The 18839-nt window shown below is 43.1% G+C and overlaps 1 protein-coding gene across 1 annotated transcript in view; it reads left to right on the top strand.

Moving 5' to 3' along the window:
* The first annotated feature begins 8454 nt into the window (after positions 1–8454).
* Positions 8455–18839, top strand: part of kdrl (kinase insert domain receptor like) — a 45576-nt gene continuing 35191 nt past the window's right edge. Inside the window, exons 1-3 of the mRNA XM_080840511.1 lie at positions 8455–9017; positions 16730–16820; positions 18500–18690. Of these exons, the coding sequence (XP_080696637.1) occupies positions 8954–9017; positions 16730–16820; positions 18500–18690 (346 nt within the window). The 5' untranslated portion in view covers positions 8455–8953. The remainder of the gene's footprint in view (positions 9018–16729; positions 16821–18499; positions 18691–18839) is intronic.

Raw genomic sequence — 18839 nt, 5'->3', positions numbered from 1 at the left:
CCAGTTTATAACATTTTGTTTAATTCATTAAATCAACCTTGTAACGTGCACGCGATGTTGTTACACTTGCCCTCACAACCAAGGAGGCACGCGCATAGATATAAATATAAAGTCTAGATATCTCGCCCGCGTTTCTGGTCGACGGAGTCGAATGACCGCACATGGCGGCCATTTTGCGACGGAATAGCTCGGTCACCCTTAACATTGTGTAGTGGTACATACTTTTTAAATAACCAGAACTTGCTACATTTTCAACCGATTTTCAAACGGATTGGTTTGTTATAAACGTAAGATATGTAGTTATGACACTGCATACGTATGAATAACTATAAACATGGGTTTCATATGAAAATAACATTGAACAAAACAGATAGGTGCAATAAATACACATGCACAAGCTATTTATGTAAAATCAATATCTAGGCTACTAATTCTCAGCATACAGAATGGCAACAGGAGATAAATGTATACTGTTTTGATCACCTTTATAAAAGCAATATTACTGATATAACAAAATAAAGGTGATCCCACGGGTTCTTGTTTCGAGGGAACGTTCAATAGAGCAGGCTGCACAAAAGTCTGGCATCTTCACTGGCAATAAAGTCAGCAATTTCCTGTCGAAATCATAATGTAAGATGTTTAACAAACCAACCCGATTGGAAATCATGTGCAACTTCAGTTTTATCATGTGCAACTTAAGTTATATTGAAAAGAAAGAACAATTGTGCCTCGCCAATTAATGTAAAATGACTGAGCAGTAGACTAGCTGCCGTGATACACAATTAAGCTGCACATTTCAACATGTTCAAGCATCCAGAATTATTACCACGGTAATGACGTTTGTAAATCAAGTCAATTGTAAATCCGTCAAGATTTCAACGAGATAAGAGTAAACGATTGTGAAGATCACTGACGTTACCGAACGTACCACTGATCCCTCAGTTATCCTGTTGTAAGACGTCCTCCTGAGGACGCTCACAACTCCACCTTGAGATATCTAGCCTTTATATATATATCCATGGGCACACGCACTGGGTTGCAGATTTATCGGATTTCGGAAAGTAGAATATCGGAAGTGACGTAGTGTTTCTAAGTGCCGAATCAACTTTTTCTTAGGATTTTTTAGGGTTAGGGTTAAGGTTAGGGTTAGGGTCAGAGTATAAGGCTAAAAACTAGGTCTCGTTACCCCTACCAATGCCTGAAAGTACGTTACACTTCCTGAACCCCCTGTGTATGACGTCATATGACGCTGCCATTCTACTTTCCGAAATTCCGATAAATCCGCAACCCGCACACTGATGGAGCTCTAGGCGTAAGACCTGTTTCATGGTGATATACAGCCGCGAAAACAATAAGAGACCACTTCAAAATTATCAGTTTCTCTGGTTTTACTATTTATTGGTATGTGTTAAAGTAAAATGAACATTTTTGTTTTATTCTATAACATACTGACAACATTCCTCCCAAATTTCAAATAAAAATATTGTCATTTAGAGCATTTATTTGCAGAAAAATGACAATTGGTCAAAATAGCAAAAAAGATGCAGTGTTTTCAGATCTTGAATAATGCAAAGAAACCAAGTTTGTATTCATTTTTAAACAACACAATACTAATTGTTTACCTTAGGAAGAGATCAGAAATCAATATTTGGTGGAATAACCTTGATTTACAATCACAGCTTTCATGTGACTTGGCTTTCACATTGCTGTTGGGTGACTTTATACTACTCCTGGCGCAAAAATTCAAGCAGCTCGGCTTTGTTTGATGGCTTGTGACCATTCATCTTCCTCTTTATCACTTTCCACAGGTTTTTAATGGGATTCAGGTCTGGAGATTGGGCTAGCCATGACAGGGTCCTGATGTGGTGGTCCTTCATCCACTGGCCTGGTTGTGTGGCATTGTGGGGGGTCTCAAACTACAGGAAGAGAAATTAGATTGAAAGATGAAATGTTAGGGTGACCCATAGCCTGCTGCAGTGAAGATTACAAGACGAGAATAGATGAAAATAGTTTTTTTCAAATGTCTGGGGTTTGTTGGTGTAACTATGCATTATGCGAATGAGGGGTTCGTGGCCAAACACTTTCGAGGGCGTACATGCCCCTTGCATTATGTGAGTAAGAGGTTCACGTCCCACTAATGATGATGCTGCGCCTCCCAGTTTTATCTAATTTATTCCAGAAAAGCGGACGTCTTTAGACGTTTTTTTTTCGTATTTATTAAAACAAATGAATAATAAAATAAAGCCAGCAAATTACATTAACCATACAACACAACGAGCAAAGCAATGGCATAAGCCATGGAACTTAATTTCACAAACCCTGAAATGCACTTTTGAGAAGCTCTTGAGCCAATTTATTCATTCTACAACTCCCCATTCAGTTGTGCTGTCTGAATTGCAATATTTCTTATGTCCACGCGGTGGCGCATCTGATTTGGAAATAAACATATTTGCACCATTTGCACATAATCTCGATCAACGTGAACTTGAACGACGTGAACAGGCTTGTATTTTCATAGTCTTTTAACAGCTTTGGTTTAGATGTGTGGGTTTATAAATAATACAACACAATTATGCACAGTTCTTGTATTAAAGTAATTTTTCTCTTCTGGCTCTTGGTTAGATTGCAACAAAGGCTCTGAAGTTACAGTGCATACAAACTTCCTGCATACCCTAAAATAGCCTACTGCACCTGTATTAAACTGATTAATCTTTCACCAAAGGTACTGTTTGGAAAGGGCCAACTTCCGTCACTTTAAATGAGTGCTATAACTTCAATCATGGAAATCATTTCACAACACTAAAAAGCAATATAAGCCTAGAATTGTGCATTTCACATGAGTAATAATCCCAGTAAACAAGAGATAAGGGCTCTATTTTACAGGCTCACTACAGTGCAAGTGCAGTTCATCAATGGAATATAATTTACACAGACATTACAGGCATTTACTCCTCTCCCTGGTCAAAGTGTTTGTTTTCTGGATGAAGGTCGTTGTTATAACAAGAATTTTATTCTTTAGCCAAAAGAAAGAAATCTAGCTGTGCACACAGAAGCGTGTGGACCCTCTCATTGTGTCCTGCACAGTGGGTTCAAAAATAAAACGTCTTAAAAGCCCACTCCTTTCAGGCCTCAGCTTCCAGCAATTGTTCTGGCTCAAGTCTTATCTGGCTGCCCTCCTGGCCCGTGGGGAGAGGGCTGGGCTCGCCTGTCTTACTGTGGGCACACATACGGATTGGGGCTGGGCTCGCCTCTCTTACTGTGGGCACACATACGGATTGGGGCTGGGCTCGCCTGTCTTACTGTGGGCACACATACGGATTGGGGCTGGGCTCGCCTCTCTTACTGTGGGCACACATACGGATTGGGGCTGGGCTCGCCTCTCTTACTGTGGGCACACATACGGATTGGGGCTGGGCTCGCCTCTCTTACTGGGGGCACACATACGGATTGGGGCTGGGCTCGCCTCTCTTACTGGGGGCACACATACGGATTGGGGCTGGGCTTGCTCATCTTACTGTGGGCACAAATACAGATTGAGGCTGGGCTCGCTCATCTTACTGTGGGCACACATACGGATTGGGGCTGGGCTCGCCTCTCTTACTGTGGACACAAATACAGATTGAGGCTGGGCTCGCTCATCTTACTGTGGGCACAAATACAGATTGAAAGAAAATAAAGTGCTGTTTTGTCAGACAGACAGTTAAGGTTCACAGGAAACAATCTTACTTTTAGAAGTATTTGAATACATTCAGCACACCTACTTGCTGAGCAACCCCCCTCCACACACACACACACACACACACACACACACACACACAAACACACACACACACACACACACACACACACACACACACACACACACACACACACACACATACACACACACACACACACACACACACACACACAGATATTTGATATGATACATTTGTGCAGCAGGTACAGCATAAACACTTTAAATCTGCACCCAATATATGCCCCCAAAATAAAAGTGTAATACCTTTGCCTTCAAAGCTGAGCTTCTCCATGATGTCAGCTCACAGTCACTGCGCTTGTGTGCTCGCTCCACTTAATGAATCTGTGACATCTATATATATATATATATATATATATATATATATATATATATATTATGGCATGCCGTTCAGGAAATTAACATTTGAATATATATATACAAAAGTCTGAATATATATACAAAAGTCTGAATATATATATACAAAAGTCTGAATATATATACAAAACTCTGAATATGTGTACAAAAGTCTGAATATATATATACAAAAGTCTGAATATATATACAAAACTCTGAATATATATATATAAAAGTCTGAATATATATACAAAACTCTGAATATATATACAAAACGAAGTCTGAATATATACAAAACTCTGAACTCTGAAGCGCTCAATCCGTCTTTGTCCGCCATATTGGATTGAGCGCTTCCTATTAAATCAATGGTACCAAAATGTTTGTAATTACGTATTTTCTGCTTCATGAAATACTGTTTTTCTGTTATATTGTAAAATTTTGACATTGATTTCTCACTAGAAATGCAATAATAACACGTTTATTTTACACCGTTTGACTTCACGAAGGATATTTTTAGAGGCAAGTTCCCTATTGACTTGACTGGAGTCTCGTCAAAACCTTTGTAATTCCTTGTTTTCTGCTTCATGAAATACTGTTTTTCTGTTATATGGTAGGGTGACCAGACGTGCTCTTTTTCGGACATGTCCTCTTTTTGAAACCTAAAAAATGCGTCCGGCAGGGATTCACAAATCGTCCGGGATTTTGCCTCGTCGGGTGTTTCACAAAACGTTGTATCTGCGAGTAACTAAGGCCCAATCCCATTTCTAATCTCTACCCCTACCCTTACCCCTACCCCTTTGCCCTCGCTTTTTCAAACGGAGCCATAACGAAGGAGTAGGGAACGCTAGCCCTTCGAAATGGGATAGCCCTTCAACAATTACGTACGTCATCAGTACGAAGCGTCAGCTGTTACGTTACCCGAGAGCGACAGCTGTCACTCACCAGATATAAACATACATGGCGCCTGCAGCTGTTATTTACACAATGCAACATTTCATCAAACAAGTTTTAAAATCATGAATTACAAAGAAAATACTTTCATTTGTGTGATGCTTTCCCTGCTGTTTCCGACATTTTTAAATGGACTCGCGCGATGTTTGTTCTTTAATGATCACGGGTTCGCAATGCATTGAGGGAAATCAGTCTACCCCTCCGTTTGAAGTGTGCCCTCGGAAAATCTCCGTTTGGAGGGGTAGAAAGCGCTTCCCCTTCCCCTACCCCTCTGTCTTAACGTGAATTGGGATAGCACTACCCCTACACGTGAACGCGCAAAACGGAGGGGAAGGGGAAAGACGAAGGGGTAGGGGGTGAAATGGGATTCAGCCTAAGTGTAGGCAACTTTCTGGAAACACACCTGTGAACTATGACTAGTTGTACTACAATGTATTACCTTATGCTATACCCTTGGAATGGCCAATTTATCTAGGTCATGGTGTGTATTATTTTGTCGAAGGGAAATAGTCAGTAGCAAACACAATGATATGCTTATCCTACATAAACTATGGAAACTATTTAAAAACTATTCAATTCAATGAATAATGTCTTATTTTCATTGGTATATGCAATGAGGATTGCTGGGTAATCATTTTTTGTCCAATGTCAAGTCTCTATTTGATCATGTGACGAGACGAAACCATGTATCTCATTTAAACGTAAAAATGTCCTTCGTTAAGTCAAAGGCAAAAGTCAAATGATGCAACATGAACGTGTTATTATTGCATTTTTAGTGAGAAATCAATGTTTAATTTTAGCCATATAACAGAAAAACAGTATTTCATGAAGCAGAAAACAAGGAATTACGAAGGTTTTGACGAGACCCCAGTCAAGTCAATGGGGAACTTGCCTCTAAAAATATCCTTCGTGAAGTCAAGCGGTGTAAAATAAACGTGTTATTATTGCATTTCCAGTATGAAATCAATGTCTTAATTTTGCAATATAACAGAAAAACAGTATTTCATGAAGCAGAAAATACGTAATTACAATCATTTTGGTACCATTGATTTAATAGGAAGCGCTCAATCCAATATGACGGACACAGACGGATTGAGCGCTTCAGAGTTCAGAGTTTTGTATATATATTCAGACTTCGTTTTGTATATATATTCAGACTTTTGTATATATATATATTCAGACTTTTGTATATATATTCAGACTTTTGTATATATATTTAGACTTTTGTATATATTCAGGCTTTTGTATATATATTCAGACTTTTGTATATATATATATTCAGACTTTTGTATATATATTCAGACTTTTGTATATATATTCAAATGTTCATTTCCTGAACGGCATGCCATAATATACATTTATATATATAAATAAACTCTTCTGCAAACATGTCACCTCTGTGCATGGGCTAACCAGACAGGAGGTCTAAGGAACACAGTTTTAGGACAATCTAGACCTAGAGTGTAGACCTAAACTGACATGAGTAGAAATCTCGAGCCTTGAATTTTCTTCTAAAGAGTACATTATTTTCTAATGGATCCATTTGATTTTATGAATTGTCTTCAAAGCAGCAAGTATATGTAAAGGTTAAATTCCTGAAATTCGAGAAATACATGCATTTGTCAATAAATACAATTAACTATTGTGGGTTTCTGCACCTGACAAAGAAAATATAACTAAAATCCTACTAAATAAGTATTTTTTTTGTTAAACAGTATAAGCACAGTGTTTTACATGAATATCTTTGCTTCTTTGCCATTGTTTTCAGAATGGCCTCCGCGGCGTGTTCAATATGTCAATCCTCTCCAGCTTCCACATGTTTAATATCATCATGTTCCCAGTGCAAGGGACTTGTCACGCCTTTCTCCTTTCAACTAGGAGAAACCTCTCAGCTTTCCAGTGGTCATGGGCCTTCATAGTAGTTATGTGGCCACAGGCATCAGCCAGACGGATGGAGTGAACTACACTGTAAACCCAGACAGTTCTACTAACTCATTAACATGATGTATTCAGTCCTTAAAACCTGGTATTTAGTTGACCCAACTTAAAATGTATTAGTTTTCTGAGCAAGGGAAGACGTTTTAATTGTATTGGAATGTATTTGTTTGAGTAAACATTGCCTGATAACTCAAATTATTTTAGTATCTGTCGTCATCAACGTCGTTGACAACACCATGCAAAGCTCTTGTGATGAGAAACGGAGACAGCAGACTTAAGGTAGAGGAGCCGTTTAGTAATCCAGAGGTTGGAAGGTTGATAGGTCGATTCCCCTCTCCTCCTTGCCAAGTGTGTAAGTGTGAACCCCTGAACTGCTCCTGATCTATAAATGCAAAATTCCTTGTAAATCACTTTGGATAAAAGCGTCTGCTAAATCACAGATTTAAATGCAATGGGAAGGCGGTCGACCAATGACAGAAGAAGAAGAAGTTGGAAGGAAGATACCCTTTCAAAAACTTGTAAGGGCGTTATAACTAGTTTGTGGAAGACCCAGAGAAACACCAATCCGACGAGGCAAAATCCTTTACGATTTTGGAATAATATGAGTTCAGAGAACTCAAAAATTATGAAAATGATAACAAAATAAATCAGTATAGCCAATGTATAGTTTTTAAGTAAAGTTTACTTTAAAAAAATATGTATATGTACTCAAATTGTATTATGTAATCGGTTACATCTCTTCCAATGTGATGCAGTGCTGACATTATTGAGGTGAGCACATGAAGTTCAGTTCTGTGTAGTAGAATTGTCACTGTGGAAACTAAGGCCTTCACTGTGCTGTCCAAATAAAGGCATAAAAGCCCAAAAATAAATTAAAAAAAAAAGAAGAAGAAAAGAAAAGGCAAAGTCTGTTTCACGTCCACGGGACCCTCCAGAGGAGGCAAACTCACCGTAGATTGTTTATCTTGATATAAAACTGTTGTGCATCCTGTTTCCTTTGTTAAAAATAAAATAGTAAATATTTATCCTAGGTATCTGGTCAGGTATCGGCACATAAGATAGTACAGTGCTTGTTTACCCTCTTTACCTTTGGATATTTTTAGTAGTCCACTAGAAATACATTCAGAGGACTGGGAGGCGTTGTTTTACCGCTCAAAAAGAATGACACTGTTTTGACACAGTATTCTAAGTATTGTATTGACTATTGAAACTTAGTCTAGTGAACTAATTTTCAAACTTATTCTGATGTATATGTTTGAATTAATATTCTGATTCATAGTGGAATGGTAGGCTACAATAATATGAGGTGTCAAATAAACTGCTGACATTATTGAGGCGAGCACATGAAGTTCAGTTCTGTAGTAGAATTGTCACTGTGGAAGCTACGGCCTTGCAAGTGACGTTGCGTCCTTCCCTTTCCACTATAAAGGGGAACAGTTGCCAAGAGCGCGCACAAAGGAGACAGCCGAAGAGGCTCCGACTTTCCTGTGGCAGTAATATAGTGTGTGAGTAAGCACTGAATGAGATATTCCACATAAGCAACAGGTTTTGACATGAAGGAATTTTCACACTTTTGAGGTTACAACAACAAAAACAACCAAACTTTGTAATCCAGTGCAGTTGGAGAAACTCTTGTTAAAATTGCACTCGCCCAGTCCCGGGGAGGCAGCACCTGCCTGGGGGACCGGCTTAATTCTGGTGTCGTTATTGGAGAATTCGCCGAATCCAGGGAACGCTCAGATTTTTAGAAGGGACTCTTCCACACGTCATGGGATGCACGGGCAGTTACTGAGTTCGGGGAGCACGGTTACTTTCATTTAAAAGGAAGAAAACAATCAACGTTTTGTCTACTCAGCAAAGAAGAAACTTATAAGGGACAGTGGAATATAGATTACCACTATCTTTACTGAACGACTGGCTTTGTTTTGCTGCACTTTGGAATTTATCGCAGTAACTATCGGAGCCGTCAGAATGACCCCCATCGGCTGCGCCAAACTGTCATTCGTTCTTCTTCCCTGTTTAATTTCCCTCAGCGGTAAGTATCAAATGTGCTATTGTTGATGGTATATCGCATGGTAAAAGTCCCTTACACGTACATTGATTTTATGTTGGGTGCGTTTGGAAGGCTATGTGATATTTTTGGTCTTTTTAAATACGACCACCTAGCGAATTCAGGCATAGCCTACCTGTATGGTTCGTGATGATGTGCTGGTCTGAGGGTTGTTTTATCACGCGGGCTGTTTGGTTAACTGTGGATATGTTTACGTTTATTTTTTTCATTTAATTAAGCAATAGTGTTTTCTACAATCTGCCTCTCTTCATCCAAGTTATCAAAATGTATGTGTGCATTGAGATGGTGATGCAAACTGCATGGGGATTGTGATGGTCTATTATAACTGAACTCTCTACTGGTGGACTGTTCTGGTATCGAGATACTGTATACGTAAAGGCAACATTCTTTTGTAATAACTAGATTTATAGCTGAAAGGAATATGCCTGAAATTGGTGGAACAATTCTGTTCAAGATAGTTCGCTACAGTGCTTGCAGTTGGACATAAGGGGGAACTTAATCTAATGTGGTAGCATGACATGTTAGTAAATACTTTAAATGTGCTCTTAAATGATTTAATATAAATTAATTTTTTAACATCATGGTTAGTTCTTGATGCTTTGCAACTGTAGAGACCATTTGATTATGCTCAGACTCGACCCAAGACACTAATGAAATTGACACATTTGCTTATTGTGGGAACTTTATTTGAATCTGATAATTGGAAAATGTTTTCACCCCAAGTAGAAAATATTTATAATACAGTTGTTATCACTAACGTCGCTGCTGTGACATGGTCTTTCTACAGCATGAGGGGAGAATGCGTGTGTAACTCTGAATTGAAGATAAAGTAAATTGTTGTCCCTCAGCCACACAATCAGCTGGATGTCTCTGTGCAAAACAAGATGGTGTAGAGAAGGTGGATGTGTCTCAGCATTGTGCTGTGCCTTGTGCACACCACAGATATATGTCTTCCTTTCCTTGGCCAAATAAACACCAGCCCCAGTCAGATCCAAACAGAGGAAACACCCCCCGCACACACACACGATGGCCTGTCCAGTCTTCAAGCTTTGTCTCCTGTGTTTCCAAGTAGACTTCCTTCAGTGTCCTGGGGCAGAGCGTGGGAAAGACAGTAGGAGGAAGTGGATGGAGGGGCAGGAGACACCCTGGGATTGTTCTGGCCGGCAGAGGTCACAGGAACGTGAACAGGAACGTGACACGCTACCTGTGTAAAGATTCCTTCCCCGGGCTTCTTGGCCCCACAGTCAACTTGAAATGTATGTCAGCGTACAGTCCCCACCTCAAGACAATGGCGAAGGGCAAGGATGCTGTTGTTTAGTAGTATGGTGGAGCCATTAGCCATCAAATGAGGAGCCTTGGGCACAGCAACAGGGAAGGGGCTTGACTGCGAGGCAGAGAGTTTACCCATTCTGAACTTGCATTGCTTACTCTTCAAAATGATTGACATGTGGGGTTAAAAACAGGTTGCCATGTCTGGCGGCTGGCACAAGAGGCCCTCAGGTTATCTCTTGTTGAAAAGAGATAACAGCTCTGTGCCATAACCATCACCAAGAGTCCTTCGGAAAGGCCTCAGGTCTTAGGTCTTCTTACTGGTTCATGAGAGTCTAGTGTATTCAGTGGACAGACTGCTTTGTGTAGGTTGTGTTTTTAACTGCTGTGGTCCCTAATAGTGTTGTAAAGTGAGGGTTAGTCCTGATGCACTTAGAGAAACTGCAGCATGATCGAGCATCTTTACATTTACGGCGTGGGCTTCTGTGGCTATTTTCACCTGCATGTCGACGCAGCCCTCATGAAAGTTAACTCTACCTCTGCCAATGAACACTCGGAGCCGTATCATAAGGTTTCAACGTTTACTTGAAGCAGAATGACACAGACGTCATAATGATTAGTTGGGCAGGTCTTCCAAACGGGTTTGCATCCAGTTAAGCCAGTAACTACAGAAATAACAAAAGCGTCTGTTTGCTGCCAACTTTATGTATTAACTGATGTATATTAATTTCACTCAGGGACAGAGGTGAAAGGATGAGTTATTTGTTAGGTATAGACATGATGTTTCAGGTATTTGGGTTTGATGCAGTGAATCACAGGTCATAGAGCAGCACTCTGAACACCAACCCGCCACATTCAAACAGTTTATCTTCTTACTCATACTGTTGTGTATGACAAAAAGAGAACCTTCCGCTAGGTTGCTGATGGGTTGGATAAATTAATGTTTAAAAATAGGAACTGAAGTTCGAGTGGGAACAATTGCATTTAACCTGGGAAGGTGTCTGTTTGTCGGTTTAAAGTGGTATCTCTGAACAGAATCACAAAATCAATAAGAGCAGAACATATCACAGGACACATCATGAATGCATAAAGGATCTATGTTTCATGACTATTTCAATGAATAAGCATGTATAGTGGACTCTTTGAATATAATGTAGCCTATGTTGTAAAAATATACTGATCATTTGTTTCCTGAGCTGCTCAGTCTCAGAGTGTTAGGGTTGTCCTCCACCTCCGTCCACTTTGAGTAGACTCCATATTGTATTACTCTGCCACACTGTAACTACGCATACGGCTGACTTCACCTTCACCTCGTCCTTGGGTTTCGTTTGGCTCTCTCAAGGCACAACAGCGGTGTTGTACTTTTGCTCTGTGAACCTGTGAGCTGTGTTTGAAGCTCCCTTGTGGGGCTGACTTTAAGGAACTGGCCTGGGCTAGGAGGCGTACGGCAGGGAAAGGTCAGCCAAGTGCAGGGGGAGCCCATCCCTCAGTGGTGTGGCGGGTTCTACGTGCCGACTGCATGCGAGCCCTGGGGCCTCGCCGTCATGGTGAGCCCGGCCAGCACCGCCGCAGTGTTTTCCTTCGGTGAAATATGGCCGAGACTGTTGACGCTGGCAGGTCACTCATCTGTCTTACCTCTGTGTGCCTGACAACTTCTTGGATTGAGTGGTCCCACTAGAAGATGCTGGGACAATGTTAATAACTGTTATTTGCTATTTTATTGGTGTTGTCTTGGCAGGCATGATGACTATTCCCTCTTCCTTTAGATGTGTGTCTGGTTCTAAGCCTGACATGAGTGGTTCTTTATCCTGTGTGATATTGAAATGTCAAGGTGTATCTCCCCATATATATGAGTTCAATGGGGCCCTTAAGCCCCTGGGCTTTCTTGCATATTGTCAGGGCTTATAGGCTTCTTCTGTGCTGGAGGATATTCCCATTATTTCACACATTCTCCACATTCTTTTATCCTTCAATTATATAAGCAGTTAGGCTGGGCCATCTTGGCCCCCCATTTTGACCAGATGTTACTTTATATCATATTTTGTTGGGGGCAAAGGGGGGGGACATTGTCTGTCATTTTCCAAAAATCAGCCTGTGGACTAATAAAATGTTAATCCTCTCCCACTGTTGTTTTAACCTTGCTGTTGGCAAAGACAAAGCCTTCTAGAGGACACTGGAACAAGAGTGTATTCCAGCGCTTGAGAAAACATCAGGCACAGTTGGACCAGCGGTAGCAGTCCTTATTTTGGCAGGTGGTCTCCACTCTTTGTTAAAGTTTCATACTCTTGGTTATAAATCTGCCACGTGGCTCCTGATGTTCCATGTGGATTTGTTGTCTGGCCTGCCCAGGCCTATAAGTCTGAAGACAGCACACGTCTGCGGAGTGCTAAATAAAAGAGTCCCAAACCTGGAACTGAGCAGGGTGAGATAACATCAAAGGTGCAGAATGAGGGGAAGAAATGTAGAGCTCACAATGATCACAATGCCAGTCAGCTTACACATTGTAGGAGGCAAGTCAGGGCTCAATCAGTGGAGCGGGTAGGGGGTAGGGGTGGGAAACTTCCACTGGCAAGGGCAAGGACAAGTTCAACTCTCCAGTCACTAGACAGGAAGTACATTATAACCAAGATGAACTAATAGTGCCTACTGTTTTACTCATCGTTGCCATTCTTTAATCCTGTCCCTTTGAATAAACAAAATCAAAAATGCTCTGTCAAGCCTTTTGTTCTTTGAATCTTTGAGTCACAGCATCCTGGTGGATACTGAGCTACAAGGTTGTATGAATAAGTCCCCCCCCCAGAGACTGCCTTACTGGTACAGCACTCGGTACCTGTCTTTCAGGAAGCCACGCCAGGGCTGTGCACCACTGTCACCAGATGAGGGAATTCCGCGCATTATACTTGGGCAGTGGCGGGGGTTGTGAGTGGGGATTTCCTCCGATTCTGAGACATCCAGCAGTAATCCACTGTGCTCAGCACCATGTTGTGGTGGGAGATTGCACAACTCCAGCCTGTGTGGCTGTCGTACGGCACAGGGTGTCAGAGTCCCCCCTCCCCGGGCCAGTACATCTCCTGACCTCAGCACGTTTGTGTAGGGCCCAGGGGGCCTGTGAATCCACATAAACCAACCGCAAGATAGTTGTCTGATTACTCAAGTGTTGTGCATGAGACGCCTATTTATAGTCCCTATAATAAAAATCCCCCAATGTTCTTGGTCAACACATTCAAATGAATGGCAAGCTTAAATCAAGCCTTAAAGAGACAAGACTGAAGTCTGTTAGGTTCCTGCTGTAGAAATCGGAGGGTTGTAATGACACTTTTTTGCCTAAACATTCCCATTTGTCTTTCTTTTGCCACAAACAAATGTAACTTGTCTCGAAACAGGGTTGTTTTAGAGGGAGGCAGATGAGTTTGTGAGGCCAGAGCTCTGTGTGGGTGACTATGGCTGTGAGGTCCGTTCCCCAGCCACGTCTCAAGCCTTAAGCACCCATCGAGGTGGCTTGATGCGCACCATATAACTCTGTACTGGAGCTCTGGCTAGAAGGGTTTGGCGCTAGTTCAGGCTAAATATGGCAACCCACGCAGAGCAGGGCAGAGCGGCGTGCTCCTCCACGCTTGTCCTTTTGTTTGAAGAGCCCTTAATGGGAAGCAGGTTCGGAGCCTCTCGGAACGCCACATTTCTGGCATTTCTCCGACATTCAGCGGGAACATTGCTGCGCGCAGCTGTTCAAGGAGGAGGCCAGCCACTGGCTCAGGTCAGCAGTGGGTAGGGTGCTGGGGGGCCGGGGGTGGGCATGTGGGGGTCAGAGAGACAGAGACTGGGGGTGTTTATGAGAGAGAAGGCTCTTTTAAAGTGGGCTGTTGGGGGAGGGAGGGCCAGCTGTGAGGGCAGGGGGGAGAGAGCGCTACATCTCGGAGGAGGATGTTCCCGTCACCCCTGTGTGCGCTCAGAGCTGGGTAAAACTGCTCGGCAGGCTTGCGTGACAATGAGGGAGAAACAAAGTGAGGGAAAAAAGAGGGAAAAGTGAAAAGAGAGAAAAAGACGTATCTGCTACAGTATGGTAGGGTGACAGTGGTACAGGAGGTAAAGAAGTCGTTTAGTAATCAGAAGGTTTCTAGTTCGATTCCCTGTCTAAGCGTCCTTGAGCACGACACTGAACCCCTAATTGCTCCTGATGTGCATTGTGCCATCAGTGTAGATGTTAAATGAGTATATAACCTTGTAAGTCACTTTGAACAAAAGCGTCTGCTAAATAACCAAACGTAAATGTAATGATAGGGTTAGGGATTATTCCAGGCATCAGGTTTAATTAAAATGGCTACAATTTTATTTCTCAAAATCAAGTACCATGATATTCAATGTGCCAGGTTTTTTATCCCAGCAGGGTCTTCAGTGAAATGACTTAATCATAAACTAACTTGTGTTTCATAAAACATCGACATCATGTAAGATGATTAATGTTTTTACTGAAATGTCAACATTTGAAAGCTTCTAAAGGTGATTTTGTGCTGAGAATTTGTACAAATCTAGAACGACGCACCAGTCTGTACAGGGCTGCATATACCATGCAAAGCTTAAGCGGCATCTGTTCCCCTGGACAACCTTGTACCGTCACAATGGTGCCAGAATGTGCAGGGAGGAAGTTGATTGTGAAGTGCAAGTTTTGGCATGATTCATCCTCACAGTACAGCTGTGGCTCTATGATACTCTTAACAATACTATATCTCTGTTGTGTGTGTGTGTGTTTGTGTGTGTGTGTGTGTGTGAAAGGGAGAGTAGGTAAGATAGATATGTACAGAGAGATAGAAAGTAAAGAATGAGGAAAGAGGGAGAGAGAGAGAGAATTGTGTGAGACAGTGACTGTGTGTATAAAAGTTGTATAGTGGGTGTGGGGTGTAGCCAGAATGGAAATAAACTATGTGTAATCTCATTGTCTTCCTCTGTTGTAAGATTCCCTGTAGACAATCCACTTGAAAATAGCCAAAATGTAATAAACTCATTTGCCTGGCAACACAACAACCAGCTCACACAGAATGAGTATCTACACCGGGTGACATGGGACCCCAGTCAAAAGAAGGAAGTCACTTATGAATTGACTGTCACGCTGCCTGGATGGGGGGGAGGAACAGTGCTTCCTTTGCCCAGTGCCACTGGTTGTCCCTTTCAACAGCTGGAACAGCTGTCCAACACACAACCTAACCCAACAATGTTTCAGCCTTCTGCCTCAGCCGAGTAATAATAGCAGATCAGGCTCCGGCAAGGTCACTGGTGAATCAGAATGAGGATTGGCAAAAACAAAGAGTGGAGTGTTACATAAGTGACCTGAAGAGGACAGATTGACTGATTGATCTGGAGGAAGTGCTGGAGGACATGTTGGGGCTCATCTGGTTCTGCCCACCTCTCCCCGCGTTTGACCACACATGTGTAGACAGAGGTCACCTCTCTGGGGCAGGGGCACAGCTGCACGCACACACACACACACACACACACACACGCACACGCACACGCAGACACACACACGCAGACACAGACACACACACACAGGTACACACACAGACAGACACAGACACACACGCACACACGCACACACGCACACACAGGCGCAAAAAACACAGACACGCAAACACACACACACAAACACACACAGACAGACACACACACACACACACACACACACACACACAAACACACACACACACACACACACATGCAAACACACACATTCCTGCCACCAGTGAACTGGACTGAGCTGGATCACACCTCACCACATGGGACCGGAAAGGCCCTTGCATAACACTCCGAATGAGACCAGAACCATAGCGGAATGAACAGTGAATAAGACAGGAACCATAGAACCATATAACCCTAGAACCATAGAACCATAGAACCATAGGGGAATGAGAAGTGAATGGACCCTCGGGGGGGGGGGGGGGGTGGAGGTGCGGCAGGGTGTTGCTTCACAGGTGCCGTTGAGCAACACAAATAAGCGGAGGGCTTTTAGACTCCTAATGGTGGCTCAAGGCTTCTGAGATCTCTGTCTGTTGGTGTTGTGGGGAGTTTCATCATTGCATCATCTCCTGGATTTCAGTCTAGCTTTACTGCTGTAAGGCTCCTGCCAAGTGCTTGGAATGAGTGGCAGTGTGGGAACAGGCAAGGGTGCACTTCACACAACAGATCGAAGGAGACACTAAACCCAGCAGACCAAGTGCTGTGTTGAATGGCCGCTGTGCTGAGAGCCGGTAGCATGTGGACTGGTGGGGAATGGTATGAGGATGTGTCTGTGCCTAGGTCTGAATGTGTGTGTGTGTCCGTGTGTGTGTGTGTGTGTGCCTGTGTGTGTGTGTGTGTATGTTAGAGGGTGTGTGTCTGTGCCTAAGTCTGAATGCCAGCTCCATTGTTCTCCACAGGGCTGGTGGAGGCAGCGAGGGAGCTCCAGCTGCTGCCGGGACACAGTCAACATGTCCATCAGGCTGGAGGGTCCCTCACACTCACCTGCAGGTAGGACACATGCACCTCTGGGTCCCTCACGTGCAGAGCATCATACACATTCAGGCAATCAGGCAGACTCACACTGGTACTCACAAATGTACTCACTATAAACACATACTCACTTGAATGCACACTCACATACCAACCTTTTGTGGTATTTCATATCATTTCAATTATCACCAACATCTCCCACTTCAGTTCCCACAGAAGACTTCATCACAGATTTATTGTACTGGTCAATCATTGCTGTGACTGGCTGCTCTCCCAACCAAATTCCATGTTCTCTCCCCCCTGAGAGATGCTGAACTGGGGGCTCATCTCTGGGACAGGTTGGAGAGGCGCTATATGCTATCAGGCCAGTAATTACTCCCTGCTCTCCCACTTATCGGGACCCTTACAATAACAACAGGCCTGGGATGCTGCTCTACTGCGATAGGGACAGGCCTGTTGCTCATGCAGAGAGATGGCTGGGAGAGCAGCCATAAGCTCATTAGCCCACAAAGACTCAGTGACAGCAGCCAAGCCCAGATTCAGTGTGGTCCCCACTTTATCAGCCAGTGCCAATTACTGAAGGTGAGGAGAGGAGAGGGGGGACCACCGACGGGAAACATACACATTGGTCAAGTATCGAGAGAGAGAGCCTTGCATCATTCTTCAGCCACGCCAGGAATGCTATCCCCAGTGGACGCTATCTAATGCGACGCTTCCCTACAAGGCCATGCGCTAAACACTGCGCTGATGCCGTCTCCGTTCCTGGCCCGTGATGAGAGTTTGAGGTTGCGTGACCCATTGGGGCGAGAGGCCGAGATGTCGGTATGCGAGACATGTTTGAAGTTCCTCTGGGATCGCTTTCACGGGACCCCGAAAGCAGCCGTCGTTTGGAAATATGTGTTATGCGAACACATCACCCCAGACGGGCCTGCTTTCCCACGTGAAAGCCGCAGTTATCAGATGTCCCTAGATTAACAAAGCTGCCTTCAAACACTTCTAAATAAACAGAATGCTAGAACGTTGCAGGGATGGCGTGGTACAGTTGGTGGGTGGTTTCACCAGCACTGCCTGACATAACAATAATGTATGTGGCACTTCAACAATACGCTTCCAAAGAACCATAACCACAAGTCTGATCATCATCGTCATATTTCCCACTAAGATGAGGGAACACGACTGCACAGTTGTGAGTTCAGATAACTATGACAACCAGTAACTGCATAACAGTGAGAGTAAGTGCAAGGTCCTTTATGGATTCCAGTATGACACTTACGGTCTCATTTTTGGTACTTCATGTTCCCCCAAGGATGGTTTTGGAAGTGATTTTGCCTGTGGTTTACCAAATCAGCAGTCAGACTTCTTTTAGTTTGGATCCAGTGACATTACCAAATATCTTACTGGCATTTGTCGCAAATAAAACACAAACTCAATCTTACCGTAAAGGTCCCATCTAAAACTCCTGACTGTGCTGTGGTCTCTGAGCGTGACCGTGCTGTGTGTGTCTAGGGTGGCACTGAAGAAGGGGACAGGCATTACACTGGTGACGTTCACTAGATATGATCACTTCTGTTTTACTTTTTAACATGTCTGCAGTAAAAATGGTCAAATGCCTTTTCTTCATTCTGTTTTAGTGGCAAGTTTTGATGGTGAACTTTGCAAGAAGAAGCGTCACAGTTGTATTGAATTGTCTTCTCCAGGGGTCCTCGAGTGCTGAACTGGAGTCTTCCCAGCAGAAGCCTCCTTTCTGAGGGAGTCCGTGTGGAAGACTGCACCCACAGGAAACAGAACTGCAAGAGGCTGGTCCTACACAACCTGACCTACAATGACACTGGCTATTACAAGTGTAGCTCCCACAGACACACAAATTCCACTTTTGTGTTTGTTGAAGGTAAGACAGAGGCCCTTCCACACTGTTTAGCAACATAGCTAACGCCAATCCATCAGCACCATAGCGAGCCCAGCTCTTGGCTCAGTCTCAGTCTTTCAGCGTGTTGTTGTTTCTCTCTGATTACATCACTACTTGTTTTACCTTTCTTC

This window comes from Sprattus sprattus (assembly GCF_963457725.1).
Source record: "Sprattus sprattus genome assembly, chromosome: 6".
In the NCBI taxonomy this organism is placed as follows: Eukaryota; Metazoa; Chordata; class Actinopteri; order Clupeiformes; family Clupeidae; genus Sprattus; species Sprattus sprattus.
This window is presented reverse-complemented; position numbering and strand designations above follow the sequence as displayed.